Raw genomic sequence first — 18,658 nt, 5'->3', positions numbered from 1 at the left:
CGCGGGCAAGTCCCACAAATCCCACATCCTGGCGAGCGGAGGAGCATATCTCCGTTCCTTTGCCTAGACCCACCCACCCCACAAACGTTTGCGTGCAAGCGCGATAAGGTTACTCTTCAAAGCGCATGTACGAGCGGTCAAGTGATCCTCTGCATTCTGATCAGCAGACCCATCCTGGGTATCCCGAAAGTCACAAGATGAGAAGGGAATCGCACTGAGGAATCACGCTGCTCATTGTATGAGCCAATCGGCCAACCGTACTCGTAAGGATGTGGAGATTTCAGGGTCACAGTTAACCGTAAGCGTAACCGTACATCCCATTACGAGTGAGATAAGACGGTGAACCAGTGTTGGATTTGTTCATTATTGTGCATTGAATTTATAGCAGTCAAGCAATACATGATGAAGTCATCATGCATATCCATCAGTCATACTCCACTTCTTCTCATCGAGAAACAACCATCGATTACAGCTCGAGATGCCTGCTCAAACAGATATTGGCTTGCCTCCCGTAGGTATGGAACACAGCAGTATATCGGATCCTCAGCTCGATGACGAGGTTACTGGATTGCCTTTGGAGAGCGGAATGAGCTTGTCGCATTGGTTGGCTACTGTTCGAAGCAACCCCCTACTCGATTATAGAAGTAGCGAAACCCTGCCCAGTGAAGCAGATGTAGTTATAATCGGGTCCGGAGTAAGCCGAGTTTCTTCAGAGCACGTCGGATCATCTGCTAATAGATCACGCATAGATTTCAGGCGCACTAACGGCGATGAATCTGCTCGAATCTCCCAGACCACCTAAATCCGTAGTGATGCTGGAAGCTAGAGAGCTATGCTCGGGGGCAACAGGTAGAAATGCCGGTCATTGTAAGCCTGATGTATGGAGAGGTTTCAGTGAATATGCAGAGCGGTTCGGCAAGAAACAAGCGCTGAAGGTGAGCCAGCTCGTCAGGACAAGACTACACACAGAGCAGTAACAGCTTGAGGTACAGGTTCTGGCGAATGAAAAGGAAACGCGAGATGCTTTGGTTGATTTTGTTGTCAAGAACAACATAGATTGTGACGTATGGAATGGAAAGACGGTAAGCTGGTGTTATTGGGCGGTGGGCAACCGAGCTGAAACTTTGTTAGATGGACGTCTTGATGGACGACGAAGTAGTCGAACGGTCAGCGGAGAATATGAGAGCCTTCAAAGCAGCGGGAGGTGATGCTAGTGCAGTGGACATCATACTCAATCCCGCTGAAGCCGAAAAGGTAAGGCACAAGCGGTAGGAGTGGTAGCTGATGATTAAGGTCTCCCGAGTCAAAGGTGCTAAAGCCGTCTACGCATGGAACGCATCTACCTTACACCCGTGGAAATTAGGTGGGTATTTCCATCTGCCTCCGTAATGAGCAAAGCTTATGCCCTTGCATTTGATCAGTTGCATTCGTCATCAAACGATGTCTCAAGCTTGGATTGAACCTTCAAACCATGACGCCCGTAACATCTGTTACTGGATCAAGCAACGGTTGGACCGTACATACCTCCCGCGGGAAGATATCAACACCGACAGTGATACATGCTACGAACGCATATTCGGGAGCCTTACTGCCTGAAACCAAAAAGTCGATCACCCCTATACCTCACATGTGCAATCTGGTTTACCCACCTAGTTCACACTCTGGCTCTAAAGCTCTGACCAACTCTTGCTCAGTGATCTATAAAGAGGGCTTGTACTCTGTCAATCCGAGATCAACATCGGATGGATCTATACTCTTTGGAGGGGTGCAGCCAAACCAGCACTATCTAGAGGAGTATGTTGAAGCGAAAGAAAGTAGGAAATACGATGATAGTCTGAAGGACTTCCAGCCTATAACGGATTGCGTTAAGGATTTGGGCCGAAAGGGATACTCGTGGTATGTACTGTATTTCCATGAAACCTCGTCTCTGGATACCATATGCTTCGGAAAGAAGCTCATCTCAGAATATCCTCAATAGGGACGAATCGTCCACACCGAGAACAGGCTTTGGCGTACGCTACGATCGCTCTTGGTGTGGTATCATAGGACTGGTACGTGACTTATCTGGATATGTATGTATGTCCGCACGTTGGCTAACAGAATGACATCAGAGCGCGGACGGAGTACCATACGTTGGAGCTGTACCTGGCAAATCTGGCCAGTGGATGAGTTGCGGTCACAATGGACATGGTATGGTGAGTAGATCTCCTTACACAATGTTATGACACATCTGCTAACTTTTATCGTTTCATGGAAGGCACGTATTTTCACTTGCTCAAAAGGACTGGCGCAAATGGTACAAGGCTCTACATGGTCGGAAACTGGTTTACCAGAATGTTACCAGGTGACAGAAGAAAGACTGAAAGGCCAAGAATATAGGCAACACAAATTGTAGATAGCTGTTTTGTACCTTATGCACACTACTCTAGACCATCACATCCCGTTCATATCCATTTCGGCCGGCGTCCGATTAGCCTAACAGTAGAGAGAATGTCTGAGACTGGTTCATTTTGCATCCATTAATGTCAAGCTCGCTCCTACCATATCTGTCAGCCATCATCAGCTGATCTGTCCAGTGGCTCTGCGCTTCAAAGCGCTTTGCAAGGTAAACCAGTGTAGATCCTTATCGTCATACTCAGTGAAAGAGTGGTACAGTTGTGCCACCTAGATCTCTTACGTATAGCAGTATAACCGACTCGAATCGTTACCGCACACCACGAGTGGGAGTACGGTTAGATGCGCGTACCTGGCGGTTAAGTATAAATTTACCCTGTTCCCTGCTGGAGAAACTTCATTTTCGTACGGCTGCTTCCCTCTCTAGACGTCAATCATCTTCCTTCAGCAAGATGACGATCCAATAGTATGCGAATATCACTTGATTATACCCGGTGAAGAGACAGGAAGATAGATAACGCTAGACCTGCCAGTTTCAGATATATATCAGGGGGACCAAGCGATAGATTCTGCGTCATGGAATTCCACCCAACTTCATCGTCCATCGATCAACACATATCCGCAAGATGTCGAGTTCAAGTATACACAGCAACAACATACCTGACTTAGGTACACCGAAAGATGTGATCGATGGTGTGCAGGTACAAACCTTTGATACTGCCGAGACACCTCGAGAGGACATCTTCACCAACAGCGCTCACAGGTGGGTTCATCAAATGACAATATGCCGATACAATCCAGTACTGACGACAACTTGTTATCTATCAGAGGATTGAAGATGAGACACCTCCAGCTCATTGCTATCTCCGGTGCCATTGGGTCATCCGTGTTCCTGTCTATTGGATCGCCTCTGAAGGGTGGTCCTTTGCCTTTGTTAATCGGTGTTTCACTGTGGTCAACCGTGGTCTGGGTGAGTGATACGAAGATCTTGATAGGATCAAAGAACGTATGACTGACTTGGCATATCTGTTTCGACGACTATAGGCTATCAGTAACTGTCTAGTCGAGATGTGCACTTTGTTCCCCGTCGAAGGTGGTTTCGTTTACTATGCGACTCGATTCTTGGATCCTTCTTTAGGTTTTTCCCTGGGCTGTAAGTTTACCGTCACTTGATTTGGGCGTCTGAGCTGTCTCTGTTTGTGGACCGGTGCTGATCTACATACTGCTCGTCCAAAAGGGAACTACTTCATCTGTCAAGTGTCGTTGATCTGTGGAGAGTTTGCGAGCATGAACGTCCTCATCGCTTACTGGTAAATTTCGTACCCGTTCTCGTTGCTATCCTTCTTGCTAACGTTCTACTAGGGCACCCGACCTTACACCTGCTGTATGCATTGCGGTTGGTCTAGCCCTTTTACTATTCGTCCAAGTATTCAATGTGAGGCTGTACGGAGAGACCGGTTAGTATTATTTGTATTCTTCCTTTGGGTATGGCAAGGTAGGCTGATCATCTTAATATCACTATTGCAGAATTCTGGATCAGTATCGGAAAGATATTCATGATATTTGGTGCTTTCATCTTCACGTTCATCACTATGGTCGGTGGAAACCCAAAACATGATAAATACGGGTTCAGGTGAGCTCATCAAGCCTCTGTTGAGGACAACATTGAACTCTTCACTAACACTTGTTTCGCAAATACCTAGATTCTGGAAAGATCCAGGACCTTTCGCTGCCGATTCAGGTGTTGACAGAGCTCAAGCTATCTGGAAGGCTATACAGTGGGGTGCATATGGTATCGTACGTTTGAGAGCGGTGTATTCTGTTACGTACATCGGAAAGCTTATGGTTTTGTGATTGCGTCCTTAGGTCGGGCCTGATTATATCTCCTTGGTAGCGGGAGAAGTTCAAAATCCACGACGGGTGCTCCCAAAGGCCTTCAACTCCACCATCTACAGGATTCTAGGATTTTACGTTGGAGGAGCTTTCTTCGCAGGTCTTAATGCAGCTGCCAACGATCCCGCTCTTCTTGGTGGGACCGGTGCCGCTAAATCACCTGTAGGTTTCCTGTGTCATTTTGCGATATTGGCCATGATCTTTCTGTATGGTGAACTTGAGCTGACAGTTCTCAAACAGTATATCATCAACATGGATCGACTCGGTATCAAGATACTACCATCCATCCTGGTGGCTGGTCTGTTGATCTCTTTGTTCTCCTCCACCTCCTCTATGGCCTTCGCTGCTAGTAGAACCCTATATTTATTGGGTCTCGAAGGTCACGCACCTAGAATCGTCACGAGAACCAACAAATATGGGTTACCATACGTCTGTGTCCTGGTCACTTTAGCGCTTGGTTGCTTGTCCTTCATGGCTCTCGGAAGCGGCAGTGCTACAGGTGAGTCGCGTCGTGAAACATGTCCAAGAATGATGAATGACCTGAATTCTTGTGCACAGTCCTCAGCTGGTTTATCAATCTCACTGCGGCCACTCAGATGGTCACTTGGATCGCTATTGCTGCGTAAGTCTGAGCGGATGAACGGTGTAGAGATAGCTTCACTGACCTATCGATTTAACAGCTCTTATATCCGATTCAGAGCGGGTATGAAAGCTCAAGGATTAGGCAATGAATATCTGCCTGCAAAGGGTCACTTGCAACCTTTGTCTGCCTGGTGGGCGCTGGTCTGGGCAACTTTCGCTCTCATCTTCAGGTGAGTTGAGGCTTCATCTATCATGACGATCATCGTTATGTATCTGATTTGGGTTCGGTACAGTGGATACTACTTCTTCGCTCCCGGAACATTCGCTGTCGCGGATTTCCTGTTCACCTACGCAGCGGTATTCATATTCATTGCCTTGTCGATAGGATGGAAGATCAACATGGTTATCAGGAAAGGTCAGACTTGGTTCGGTATCAAGGCTAGCGAAATGGACTTCAAGAGTGGTATCGCTGAGATCGAGGAGATGACAGTTGTGGCCGAAGAGAAATGGAGAAATGAGAAGAGGACCAAGTTGGATAAATTCGTTGATAAGATATTCTAGTACTTTCAAGCGTTGTCCTTGATAATCTGAGTTCATAGCAAAGCCAAATGAGAGCGACCTCAGCTCCATACAGTCGACGAGGAAGTGGATTTGTAGAAGGTAGATACGATGTGACCTCCATCGGAGTATGTATATGTCCCGACCTGGATGTGATGGATGCACCATACTTGCATTTACTTCTTTAGGTATGAATGCGTCTAAGCATTTGTTATGTATTTTTCAGGGGTTCGGATTGCCGATCGAGCCACGATTCCACATGAAGTATCAACGGGTTCTTGTGGCTTGGCCAACGTGATCCGGGGATCGGCGGTCGCCTTGAAATCCGCTTTGAGCAGTCAGTCGCTGAGCCAGAGCAGCACTATGTCTATACTTCCGTTTTTGATTGGCATCCTATCTGACTCGGCCTGTAGCGATGACGCCGGGATCTGATCATCATTAAGCTTCATGTTTGATCCAAGACGCTTTTGGCGTCTGATTGATCGGCAGAATCAAGGTTGACCTGTCGAGATGGCGATCATCATGCTGATCACATATGTATGTCTCAAAGGGCGGTCATCGAAGACCTCATCTGATTGTCAAGCTCGCCCAATATCGACGCGAGCTGCGATTGGGAGACTTTGAAATCGGCGTTCGAACGATGAGAGAAGGGTTTTACAGGCGGGCTCAGATTTGGAATCGGTTTGCAGTGTACTTCACCAACCGAGACTTTCTAAATTAGCTTAAACTCTGCAACAAATGTTTTATGCTAGTTTCACTGTTTTTGCAATCCACTCCAGGGAGATGTCAACCCTTCTCGGGCTAGTTTCTGTTAGCGATGCTAGTATCCGCCAGCGACAACCGGTGTCCTTGACTGTTTGTTTCTGGCAGTATCTGCATACCCGGAATACTTTAGCAGATCGTACCATGTTGGTGGAAGTCGGCAATCAAGCAGTCCGAAGTCTCCGTGCGTCCATTGCTGGCCAAGGAAACAGCTTGGTACAGTCCGCCAAACACTTCAACGGTCGCGCGCACCTGCTTCTGTTCGAACCGGCAAGTGGAGGGGTACCTTGCGGCCAGGTAACGTAACCCACCCGGAGCTTGAATTGCAGGAACATGTTGATCGAATCCGGATTCGGTATATTTCTCGTCAGTTGGACCCATGTGCATTCGTCTGTCACCTTTTCCTGATCTTGTTGATCTCGAACTTTATCCAACCGTGAGTCTTTCCGCCTAGACATCTCGAGGTGTCGCTTTTGTGCCTTGATCATTTGTTTGAAACAAACATTAGGGATCGACATTACCTTCAAGGTGATAACGAGGCGTTCGTCGGACTCATCGAAAGGGTTCACGTTTATTTGTTCCAGCAAGCTGATTTATCGTCATCGCCAGCAATTACCTGCAATGCTACGCTCATACCAAAAAGGGTTGTTTGTGTTTATAATATCCACTAATAGCACCAAACACCTTATCGATCACGGCAACGAGTCTTTGATGAAGATAGGTCAATGGACGGATTCGGTAGATTTGTTTACGCTTTTGCTTGTTAATGAAAGGTTTTCCTCGTTCACGTTATCGGTGTAACCAATCTAAAGCCTCAGCGTAATACTTTGTTCCACTCGAAGTACCACCGCATTTTACCCTTTCAACGAAGGAGGAAAATCGCATCGATGTTTAGATGAAATCCATTGCAGTTCCGGTAGATCAAACAGGGCCGAAACCTTGATTTTTCTTTTACTCCTCGTCCTCGCTTGTTGATGAGATACTAACCCCCTCCGTCCGAGTGTTTATATAGGTTCAATGTCCCCTGCTCCGATTTCCACATTCTTTTCTTCTTTTCTTCTTTCCTCATCAGCAACAACTAAACTAACTAGTCATTCGGCAATCTCGACAAATCGGAATCGGCAACCCCTCGGCTCATTCGACACTCTTCCAACAGTCTTGATATAATCATAACCGACCATGGTCAAATTACAGGCCTCATTCACTCTTTCACTCCTTATCGCCCTCTTCAGCATCGGCGCCGCTCAAGCCGAGATCACCGGCCCTCGGAACGGGCCTCGTCGAAATGATAAATTGCCAGCGGCTGAGAAGAGGACTGTCGCTGCCAGAGCTACCGATCCTTGGGCAAACTTCAAACAGTTCGATTGGTCCACTTGGGCTACTAACTGGGGTTGGGCAGGTCACACCTTAGCATATGTAAAGTGAGTTGTCCTATATCTCGATTGCAGGAATTGTCTGACTCGAATGAATCTCGCAGAGCTTGGTACTACGACGAATACGGACTCAACCTTCCTCCCGGTGTATACAGTTGGCCACAATTGTCCTACTATGTCAGTTACTTCGGTACCTACAATCCTACCCCCAAACCATCGATCTCATCTTACGGTGGTTCCAACACTGAGGACCCATGGGTTTACGGTACCCTCGCCGCTTCCTCTTCCTCAAGTTCAAGCAGAGCTGCCTCTACCTCTACCTCTACTTCCACTTCTACTTCGTCCTCCGCTGCCAAATCATCTTCAAGTTCAGCTGCTGCCGCCAGCTCTTCTTCCATTGCCAGTTCAACTTCATCTTCCAAAGCTTCCTCCACCTCATCATCTGCTGCCGCTTCTTCCAGCGCCGCCTCTCTGACCGGTGGAGTGGTCACTTCGAACGGATGGACCTCTCAAGGTTGTTACCAAGATGCCTACCCCCATCTTGTCCCAGATTACTTTGAACGAAACACCTCCATGACTCAAGAATACTGTGGTTCGGTATGTTTCAACCAAGGTAAACCTTGGATGGCTGTAGAGTACGGTTCGGACTGTTACTGTGCAAGCTCCTTGGCGACCACTGGATCTTTCCCAAAACTCGCCGACAGTCAGTGTAACTACCCATGTGCCGGTAACACTGGTCAAAACTGTGGTGGTAACTACATCTTGGTTCTTTTCAAGTACACCGGTACCGCGAGCTTCCCCTCGTCTTCTTCTTCCAAAGCCTCTTCTTCCGCTGCTGCTTCAAGCACCTCGTCAGTTGCGGCTTCATCAAGCTCCTCATCAGTTGCCGCCTCATCAAGCTCTTCAAAGGCCGCTTCTTCCAGCTCCTCTTCCTCGGTTGCCGCTTCCAGCTCTTCGTCTTCGGCCGCTGCTTCAAGCTCTTCTTCTTCAGTCGTCGCTTCCAGCTCTTCGTCTTCGGCCGCTGCTTCAAGCTCTTCTTCTTCAGTCGTCGCTTCCAGCTCTTCGTCTTCGGCCGCTGCTTCAAGCTCTTCTTCTTCAGCCGCCGCTTCCAGCTCAGTCGCTGCCTCTTCCACGTCCCAGGCTGCCTCTTCCTCTACCAGCTCTTCCGCTTCCGCCTCGGCTACCCCTACCGTCCCAGCAGGATGGAAAGTAGCCGATACTCCCTGTATCGCCGATGGCAAGACCGGTCGAGCCTTGCTTGGTTCCTTCACCATCGATTACGCCAACACCATTGAAAGCTGTCTCGCTCGATGTGATGCCGGTGGGTACCCCATCGCAGGTATTGAATACGGTAACCAATGTTTCTGTGGATCTTACCTCTCCAACGGAGCTTCCCTCTCCACCCCTGCCACTTGCGCTGTCGCCTGTCCAGGAAACAACGCTCAAACCTGCGGTGGATACTACGCCATGTCCTTGTATGTGTCCACCAAGTTGAACGGTGCCGCCCTCTCTTCCGACCTCTCTGCCGTGGCTGCTACACTCCCCAGTGGATGGTCGAGCGTCTCCAAATGTATGGCTGAAGTCAACGGTCGAGCCCTCACCGACTTCTCCTGGTCAACTGACGCTATGACCGTCCCATTGTGTCTCAACAAATGTGCTTCTTTGGGATACCAATACGGAGGTGTCGAGTACGGTCGAGAATGTTACTGTGGTAACTCGCTCGATAACGGTGCGGACCTCCTCAAAACCTCTGCTCTCTGTGGTACCCCTTGTGCCGGTAACCCTTCTACCCCTTGTGGTGGTTGGAACGCCTTGCAAGTATTCAACAACCCTGCATACTCTTACTCCAACACCATCGTCAACGGATACGTCAAGACCGCTTGTCTTCAAGAAGTCGCCAACAGGGCCTTGAGAGGTGCCGCCTACAAGGACGAGAGCGGTATGACTGTTGAAACATGTACCCAGTACTGTGCTGATCGAGGATTCAACATGGCCGGTCTCGAATACGGTTCAGAATGTTACTGTGGTTCTGCCCTTGTTGGCGGTGCTTCCCTCCTCTTGACCTCGGGCGAATGCAAGATGACCTGTGCTGGTGACTCTACCGAGAACTGTGGTGGACCCAACGCCATGTGGTTGTACATCAACCCTAATACTTTGACCGCTTCAGTCACCTTACCAACCGGATGGTCATACAAGGGATGTATTGGCGAAGGATACACTTCCAGAGCCCTCAACTTCACCGCTACCGACCTCATTACCAAGGGAACTATGACCGGTGAGAAGTGTGCTAGACAATGTCAAGAATCAGGTTACAACATGGCCGGTACCGAGTACGCCTCGCAATGTTACTGTGGTAACTCCTTCCAAGGTGGAGCGACCGGAAACATCATCGATACCCTCACTGACGGTACCTCTCAGTGTAACTACCCATGTCCTGGTAATGCCGCTCAGATGTGCGGTGGTGGTTATAGATTATCCCTCTACTCCAAGTTGGCCACCCTCCCAACAATCTCGACCGGTACCGGTTCGACTGTCGTTCTTTAGGTAGGGAGTCAAAAGTGAAAATCGGATGGCCCTCGCTTTTTGCAGGCCGTAACTCATATCTCTCTATAGTATCATTTACAATTCTATATTATTTTTGGACTTTTTAATAGGACTTTTTTTCGATTCATAGATAGCAGACAAACAATGCAAATATATTCGTAATTTAGCAGAAGAGAGACAGCGGATGCATCCACCTTCATGAACTAAACGTGCGGTTGTTCAGCTTGAGTGCTTCCAAAATCGGTGCGCTTGATAGCGATAGTTACGATAAGGTCATGTATGTGTTGGGGTAATGTCTGTCCTAGTTGTGATTTCCGGGGTGTACGTGAAGATGATAGGACCATTGGTAAAGAGGGAGACGTGCCATAGTGCTATTCGTTGCTAGTAGTCCGTCGCAGTAATGCGTGAAATCCTCGACCGAGAGCAGCAGTAATCTTCTCGTTGTCCAAGTTGCGGAGGCAGAGGCAGAAATGCCACTGTGCGGGGATATGTATAACGCCGTCATGCAGGACTTGGCCGTGTTGTAGATGCGCCTCGTCCTCACTGCTCGCTGCTCTGTAGAGTCTACTCATTCACATTCATTCATTCATAGACCTCGCTCTTTATCATCATCATCATCATCATAGTCTCTTATCAATATCTTTCCTCTTACACGCTATTGACATCCCGTAAGTGCGATACATCCCACGACAATGCAAGATCACACCGACGAGTCATATCATGTTCATGAACGGAAACAGGATAAATAGCTGACTAAGATTTCCTTCCTCCTTCTTGCCACTTCCACTTCTATCATATTCTTCACCTATTTACAGAAACAGAATTATAGAAAGTATCACACAAAATGGCTCTCAAGCGAATTAACAAGGTTAGTCGACTGTCACCCTCTTTCATGCATGGAGGAGTACGGATATTGTGACAGGAAATTATGCTCACACGATATGTTCTCACAAACACAGGAATTAATCGATCTCGGACGTGATCCCCCATCTTCATGCTCTGCCGGTCCTATCAACGATAACCTCTTCCAATGGCAAGCTACCATCATGGGACCTGTGAGTGGACCTCATCCCATCAAAACAGACATGGACAATTCGCTGATGATATGACATATCAATGTAGGCCGATTCACCTTATGCCGGCGGTGTATTCTTCCTGTGAGCTTTATCTCCACTTTGTGCAAGAAAGTGAAGCTCATGCTATTCATATATCCATTATAGCTCACTGACTTTCCCTACCGGTACGTCATCGTATACATGCCCTCGCTCCAAACGTATAAGTACGCTAAACCTGACATATCAATATCATATCCATAGACTACCCATTCAAACCCCCCAAGGTCCAATTCACCACCAAGATCTACCACCCAAATATCAACGCTAACGGTTCAATCTGTTTGGATATCTTGAGGGATCAATGGAGTCCTGCATTGACCATCTCAAAGGGTATGTGGCATTCTTCCTTCCATATTCGCATTCCCAACCGAATCCCGATGCTCTTATCATCGCTGACCATGATTACCTGTGTATAAACAGTTCTTCTCTCGATCTGCTCAATGTTGACAGATCCCAACCCTGATGATCCTTTGGTACCGGAGATTGCTAACGTGAGTTGTCATGGGCAATCCCTATCAAGCGTTTCATCTCCCAGTCTGTGCTGCATCGGATCCCATTGTTCTTCTTCCCCCTTGTTGCGTCATCATTCCTATGCTCTTGAAATCATGACCTGGTGTACTCCATTTATATCACCTCTGGTTATCTCACTTGAAGATCTCGATCCTTGTCGCAATTCGCTAACATCCTCATTCTCATTCAATAGACCTACAAGACCGATCGACCTCGATATGAAGCTACAGCAAGGGAATGGACTAGAAAGTGAGTCACCTTCTTCCTGTCTCTTCTCAGAATGCGTCCATGATGTCCTGATTTTCTGTTGACACTGATGATGTGCTGACTATCCTGCTCTTCCCAGATACGCAACATAAAATGGTTCCTTCATACATTTCATGATTTCGTTTCTTCATTCTTTTCACGTATACATATCATTTCCAGTCTCTTATCGACCGTCATGTGATCATCCTCTATCATGTCTGGGTGTTCGTGCGATGTGGTGAGTTGCACAGCAAGCGCGGACCGGATTCAACTAGGTCTCTGGTCTGTCAAAACACAAGCTTGGACTTTGGCATCAAAGGAGTAACGTGATAAACATATCATGCGTGGAAGCTCGACGGTAGATGGTGACAGCTGAATCCCTTTTCCGCAAGAAGGGTGTGCATGAAATAGAGCATTCGAGTACCGGATAAAGATGTTGATCTCCTGACTTTTTCTTGACTTGAGTGACTCTTGATTAGCAAAGTCCTGGAGACTGAGATTAAGAATGGACTGATTTGCTTAAAGTTTGAGAAAATACTAAATGTGCTGGCCGATTCAAAATCACGGATGACATGAGGGAGTGGCGACATTGAAGCCAATTCGCAATGAATCCAAGAGAACCCCTCGCCAGGACTGTTGACATAGCGACAGATCAATGGAATGCATGTGGTGTGATATTTATACAGATGGGATATGGAATTAACAGATGAGATAGAGTACCAGACCGTATCACAGAAAAATTATAAGATTATATTATACTTGAAATGATCAAAGATCAGATTCTACGGATGAGATTAATGATGAAGATGTTGTATTTATAAGCTACATGGAGTATCCATCACATTGATATTTGTGAAATAATATTGATGATCGATTACAATCTATGGTTGTACAACCCTTCTTCGTCACCCATACCCGATACCTTAGAATTTTCCACATCGCCTTTAACCAGTTGGTGGGCGGAGATCTTGTAAACTGCATCTCTCTCCTTCTTGCTTGAGCTGTTCCTGTGGACGAGACGAATGATCCAACTGGTCCATGCGAAATGGACGATGAGACCGAGGATGTACAGAACGACCAAGACGATGCCCGATGCTGCACATCCTGATTTCTTGCTGTAATAGCCCGAATCGGTATCGTTGCATACGTCCCATGCGGACCAGATCAGTTGGGTGATGGCGGATGCTAAGATAAATCACATTGAAAGGTAAGCTTAGTCGGCTGGTGACATTTGAGTTTGTGGTACGGAGCAAGGTAACTCACCCAACCATGAAAGAGTGATCAATACTCCCACAGCAACCTCCCCTCCGGCCTGGTCGAAGGTCGTTCTTCTATCTTTCAATGCGAGGTAGATGGCAGGTGGATAGTAGATCAACATGATCACTCCGATCGCTACGTGGATCCAGAGGGAGACGAACCCGATCCCACCGTAGCCGAATCCTGGCGCGGCGAGATTGAGGATAAAGGCGAGGAGGAAGATGAGGGTGGAGACTGCCTGTTTGTTGTTTTACCTCAATCAGCTTAGGGTACTGACTTGACTTGTGGGGTTGGACGGTACTCACGAAGAAAGCATATCGGATCTTTGGTCCGGCAGAGTAAGAAGACATGATGATGAAATTGTTAAATTATAAGTGTTTGATTGAAGAAGTGATCGTAAGTTGATGAACTTTGGAGATGTATTTATGCTTGTTGTTGTTGAGTTGATGAAGTCTAAGCATCTCAATCTGACGTCTCCGTCCCACACTTCTTATATACCTTTGTTTTCTCAACCATCGATTCCAAAGGCAGTTTGACTGATGTCGTGAAACACATCTCGGATTATCCTTGCTCGGGGCTATGCAATGCAGTGTTGCTTAAGTTGGTTGTGATGCATTTTAGTGGTTTAGTGTATTACGGAATTGCTTGGCAGTTCGGAGTTGGTCGCTTGTTGCCTCGTTCTACTTGAGTACAGTTGTTGCCGCTCAGGAACCGGACTAGGTAATTGTTACTGCTACTCGATGCATATGCGGTGTTGGACGTCACTCCGTTGATGAACACAAGTCAGATGACATCCAGTATACTGAGTAGCTTGGGCCGGTCCTGGTAGTGGACCGTATTCAATTGGCATGATGCGGTGCCAATCACTAGGCAGTACAGCATGGCACATCGCTGGTAGCGGCTACTATCGATGTGACTGTCGGGTCCACATGCTGTCCTCGTGGCATTCCGAACGTCCCTTTGTGGGTGTGGTCCTCATTTGTTGTCTCCACACAAGGAGAGAAAAAGTGTTGTGTCGTTCGCGGACGCAAGAGTGTGGAGAAGCTTACAAAATGCTCTGAATGCGTGATGAGGTCGACTGATCTTAAATGATAAAGCGCCCGCCTTGACCCATGTTGATTGAGTGCAACTGTGCATTACGATGCTCACTACGCGCATCATTCAACTGTTGACAAGGTCCAAGATACATATTAGGCTGGATGTCTCTCACCAAGACCAAGGGGTTCAATCTTTCGACAGATTTCGAGATTGAGATTTAGTTGTGTATAGGGCTGAGGAACACCTCGTGACATCCATGTTCTTTCCATCTTTCATCGCTTCCTATCATCGGCTGATGAGTTTGTCTTGGATGATGGGAGATATGAGAAGAAGACAGGCAACAGGACCATTGATGACTCATAGGTGGTGGTCTTGGCTCTCGTTCTTGCTGACTCAAAAGAGCGAGAGCGGAGATGAAACACTACACAGCTTCTTAGATCGGTTCAGGGGATCTACGAAATAGTTCATCCCCTTTTATCGCTCGGAGTCGTCGCGAAGTCCGAGGTTTACTTGGTCTGATTGACTGGAAGAAAGCGGACCAGTAGATGCAGTGATGTGATCATGCAGAGAAGAACGCTAGTCCATTGACTAGATGGTGCGCTGGATAGCTGTGCACTATCAGTGACTTCGCTCCAATGTCTAAATCCAGGTTGTGACTGACCATCAATCGCAGTACTCAAGCTCCGCGAACAACGTCAAACGATTTGCAGTGTTTGATCAGCCATTTCAGTTCGTACAAGTGGCTCCTCAATTACACAGGTAAGATCATAAAGTTTGCATTTACTGTATGACTAGTCAATTCATCTATATCTGATACAAGAGAATGCTACATATGGTGAACCTGAGAAAGGAAGAGGACATTGGTGAGATGTGTAATGACCGTCCAAAAATAACTAGATATAGTAAGATAAATGTAGAGATGTTTACTCGATCTCTGATGCAAGAAAGCTACAATGATTAACAATAACAGTGATATGACTATGACCTCGTATGTCCATATAACATGACAAATCTATAACAATGACAACGATTACTGGTGACAGATAGAACAAGATTAAAGGATGAATTCGCCACTCAATGGACTCTGAGGGTTCATGTTAACATGTAACAGATCTGGTCTAGTGATGTGCTGCAAATTATTATGAGCCTTCGAGTTGATAGGTCGTGGTCTAGTGGGCGAACCGTTATCGATGGGTGAGAATTCGGGTGTAGGGGGTAATGAGATGTCGCCTGATGAAGATGATCGAGAAGAGGTTCTGAACATGTCCATCGGATCCTGTACTTCTCCCGAAATCAATGAAGGAGTCTCGGTAGATTCCAATGACGAATTTGCAGTAGGTACCGGTGCATTCTTCTGAGAGAAGTCGATCTGAGCGAATACATTCTTATCGATCTGCGCTTGAGACAGCGTAGCGTAGGTGGATGAACCGGATGACCAAGATGATGATGAGGCTTCGGCATTTGCTTCTGATTCTCTGCGGGTGTATTTCGGTTTGTTGGCACGATGTTTCCTCTGAGCATGTTGGTAGGCGAATTCGTCCAGTTCGGCGTCTTCCTCGATGGTGTCCGGTACAGCAACTCGGTGAGCGGAGATATGGGACGCCTTGCGTGCGGGTGCAGGTGCAGGTGGAGTAACGTGGACAGGAGGAGCAGGGGCAGGGGCAGGGGCCGCTTGTCGTACGGCTGCTGCTGCTGCTCGAGCGGCCGAGTGAGCAGATTTCAATTCCTCGTCGGTCATTGAGAATGTCTCGACTCGCAATATCTGTTCTCGAAGTACCTTGAGGGGAGTTCGATCACGAGGTTCCAAGGCGAACAAACCCTTCAATATCCTGTTGGTGGCTCTTGAGATTGGGAGTATCGTTCGTAGGAAATCAGGGTTATGGACGTATGCTCGGAAGGTTTCATCGTTGGGGCATGCTTGTCTCCATGGGTTTCTCCCACAGGTCAAGTTGACGAGTATGACACCCAGTGACCAGATATCGTTGGTCTCGGTAGAGTATGATTCTAATCTCTCGAATAGTCCTCCTTGACACTCCGGCGAAAGGTAGAAGGTGGATCCACAGCCGAAATCCGTTGAATGCCTTTCTGAAGTGGCTAGACCGAAATCGGCGATGCAGATCCGCTCGCCATTCTGAGTACAGAGGATATTCTCGGGTTTCAAATCTCGGTGGAAAATTCCCATTCGATGACAGTAATCTACTGCGTCGATTATCTGCAGGAAGATCTTCTTGATCAAGTAGTCGTTGCCGAGATACTGCAAAACCATATCGGCTATTAGGTCTTGATAGTGGATGAGATGGAGAAGTGTGACTTACCCGTTGTTTTTCAGTGATCATTCCGAACAAATCTCCTTCATCGCAGAAATCCATAATCACAAAGATGAACTCCCCTTCCTCTATAACCTTGTGCAATGTGACTACATTGGGGTGTCTTGAAGCCAATTGATGTAAGGCGATCTCCCTTCTCTGGAAATGACGTTGTCTTGAGTCCAAGCCAGCTCTAAGAAGACACTTCACAGCGAGGTAGACTGGTCGAGGGGCGTGTAAGTCCACAGCGAGGTAGACGACACCGTAGGCGCCAACACCGAGAGTGGAGAGAAACTCAAGTCGACCGTTGTCGATTCGGTGGCCTACGAGGTCTCGGCCGGAGGTAGCGAAAGTGTTGGAAGGCATGTTGATAATGATTAAATTAGTTGTAAGAGGTGGCTGTAATGTGCTGGTTGGGATTGTTGTTGAATTGATTTGATTATTGAGTGGCTTGAGTTGTGTTGATGGATGAAGAACAGAACACAGACCAACGAACCTTCAAGCCCTCTTTATACACTTTGATGTACAGGTGGCCTGACTTCGCTGGAGACGTTGACCTGCCTTCTCCGTCAAGTGTCCAAAAGAAGCTAAGATGTAGAACGTCTCTTCCAAAACCCGGTCCGAATTATAATATCTAATAACTTTATGACCTTTATCCTTGATCCGATATCTTATCGTTGTTATCGTCAGATCGTTTACTAAGATCGTCTATGGGATGATTTCAATTTGGCCCGGCCAAAGTAGTATACGTATGATTACTTGATGTAGATAGATAGCGATTGATGTTATTACCGTTGTGGTGTGGGGATGGACTTTTGATTGTAATTCAGACGATGGCAAAGGTGATACTTGTTGATCCTCTGCTTTTGTCTGTATTGGGTGGTGGGAGTAGGTACTTTGTCGAGTATCCGAGAATCCAAAAGGGGAAAACGAACAGTTGACCAAACAATTGGGAAGGGGAGGGGACGAGCAACAAGTCCAACTGTCTGATGATATTATAATTGAGCTGTTTGATTATTCGGTAGCAATCGCTTTTCTAACAAGAGGAGGCGGGTAGGTAACTTGAAGAGCGAGTTGGATTGAGTCCGAGTTGGAGGAGAGTCATACAACAACAGGTAGATTCAACCTTTCTATTCAGTTTGAGTTTGTCGAGGTTGTGATATTTGGAACTGCACACGATAGGGGCTAGACCTTGAAGCACTCGTACAATGAGAGACGAGTACCGAATGTGCTGTAATGGTAGATGCAGGAATAGGTCCGAAGGAAGATTGAATGTGAGGCGTTCTTGATGACGGAGAGGAGAAGGAACTGTCAATTCTGGGTATCAGAGGCATATGTCAGAGCCAAATGAGAAACACCATTCACAGAGTTGTCAAGTCATCTTGAGGATGTTCTTGATTCTTGGTGTTTCTTGTGACGCAGAGCAATTGAGGGAGACAGGAGCCAGAGTCAAAGTAAGATTTGACGCTAACACTCCAATGGGATCGTACGGTGGTACCATCTGTACCTTGGAACAAACCGTTTACTAAACTGATCACATCACATCACTTCTCACCCTCTTCTGCGCTATGAGGTGATGTGCACAAGTTTAAGGTCTTCTCCGTATAGGCAAATGAATTGTGGAGGTAGGTGGTGTTGGGTCGTTTTCCCTGAGAAATCAGAGTTGTCTCCAGAGAATCTGGTTAGCGCAGGGTTTAAACAAACAAGCTTTCATCACGTTCGAATGGTCGTGCAGTTTTCTGCCTCTTACGGGTTGTTGATCCACATCCTTCGAGACAAGCACGACCGCCTCCGCCGGTGAGACATAAGACATCTGTCTTCACCTTGGCGAGGGAACCGTTCCCATACGCACTGTGTTGAACTGGGTATTCTGTTCAGGGTGATATAAGGTGTGGTGAGCACACGCTAAATTGGCTATTCTTGGTACCAACAATGAAGTCTCGAGATATGCGCCGGCTTTACCTTGCGTTCGCGGAGGAAAAAGAAATGAATTAAAAAGTCTATTTTGCATGAATCCCTACAAGAGAAAAGCCTCGGTCTTCATGCCCTTACTTCCCTTTTAGCCTAACCTATCTCGTCC

The 18,658-nt window shown here is 47.1% G+C and overlaps 6 protein-coding genes across 6 annotated transcripts; 4 read left to right on the top strand and 2 right to left on the bottom strand.

Annotated features, from left to right (window-relative positions):
- Nucleotides 1-478: 478 nt before the first annotated feature.
- On the top strand, nucleotides 479-2,395 carry I302_101224 (uncharacterized protein; the record flags this gene model as incomplete). The annotated part of the gene is made up of 9 exons (XM_065869250.1): nucleotides 479-694; nucleotides 750-935; nucleotides 993-1,082; nucleotides 1,132-1,218; nucleotides 1,294-1,363; nucleotides 1,422-1,896; nucleotides 1,979-2,051; nucleotides 2,112-2,195; nucleotides 2,258-2,395. The coding sequence occupies 9 exons, from the start codon at nucleotides 479-481 to the stop codon at nucleotides 2,393-2,395; spliced, it is 1,419 nt and encodes a 472-aa protein (XP_065725322.1).
- A 625-nt stretch (nucleotides 2,396-3,020) lies between these two features.
- On the top strand, nucleotides 3,021-5,430 carry I302_101223 (uncharacterized protein; the record flags this gene model as incomplete). Its single annotated transcript, XM_065869249.1, has 12 exons — nucleotides 3,021-3,157; nucleotides 3,223-3,364; nucleotides 3,439-3,547; nucleotides 3,632-3,704; nucleotides 3,757-3,851; nucleotides 3,922-4,027; nucleotides 4,098-4,191; nucleotides 4,261-4,449; nucleotides 4,528-4,786; nucleotides 4,846-4,909; nucleotides 4,968-5,099; nucleotides 5,163-5,430. The coding sequence occupies 12 exons, from the start codon at nucleotides 3,021-3,023 to the stop codon at nucleotides 5,428-5,430; spliced, it is 1,668 nt and encodes a 555-aa protein (XP_065725321.1).
- A 1,938-nt stretch (nucleotides 5,431-7,368) lies between these two features.
- Nucleotides 7,369-10,106, top strand: I302_101222 (uncharacterized protein; the record flags this gene model as incomplete). Its single annotated transcript, XM_019191226.2, has 2 exons — nucleotides 7,369-7,610; nucleotides 7,667-10,106. The coding sequence occupies 2 exons, from the start codon at nucleotides 7,369-7,371 to the stop codon at nucleotides 10,104-10,106; spliced, it is 2,682 nt and encodes an 893-aa protein (XP_019047974.2).
- Nucleotides 10,107-10,950: 844 nt separating this feature from the next.
- On the top strand, nucleotides 10,951-11,984 carry I302_101221 (ubiquitin-conjugating enzyme E2 4; the record flags this gene model as incomplete). Its single annotated transcript, XM_019191225.1, has 7 exons — nucleotides 10,951-10,974; nucleotides 11,066-11,161; nucleotides 11,229-11,263; nucleotides 11,327-11,346; nucleotides 11,423-11,551; nucleotides 11,642-11,712; nucleotides 11,925-11,984. 7 exons carry the CDS (start codon nucleotides 10,951-10,953, stop codon nucleotides 11,982-11,984), a joined length of 435 nt encoding a protein of 144 aa, XP_019047973.1.
- Nucleotides 11,985-12,851: 867 nt separating this feature from the next.
- I302_101220 (uncharacterized protein) lies at nucleotides 12,852-13,584 on the bottom strand (the record flags this gene model as incomplete). The annotated part of the gene is made up of 3 exons (XM_019191224.1): nucleotides 12,852-13,162; nucleotides 13,241-13,472; nucleotides 13,540-13,584. The coding sequence occupies 3 exons, from the start codon at nucleotides 13,582-13,584 to the stop codon at nucleotides 12,852-12,854; spliced, it is 588 nt and encodes a 195-aa protein (XP_019047972.1).
- A 1,742-nt stretch (nucleotides 13,585-15,326) lies between these two features.
- Nucleotides 15,327-16,944, bottom strand: I302_101219 (uncharacterized protein; the record flags this gene model as incomplete). The annotated part of the gene is made up of 2 exons (XM_019191223.1): nucleotides 15,327-16,526; nucleotides 16,588-16,944. 2 exons carry the CDS (start codon nucleotides 16,942-16,944, stop codon nucleotides 15,327-15,329), a joined length of 1,557 nt encoding a protein of 518 aa, XP_019047971.1.
- Between the last annotated feature and the right edge of the window lie 1,714 nt (nucleotides 16,945-18,658).

This window comes from Kwoniella bestiolae, chromosome 1, assembly GCF_000512585.2.
Source record: "Kwoniella bestiolae CBS 10118 chromosome 1, complete sequence".
Classification (NCBI taxonomy): domain Eukaryota; kingdom Fungi; phylum Basidiomycota; class Tremellomycetes; order Tremellales; family Cryptococcaceae; genus Kwoniella; species Kwoniella bestiolae.
Note: the sequence above shows the minus strand (reverse complement) of the source record. Positions and strands in the feature narration are given on the sequence as shown.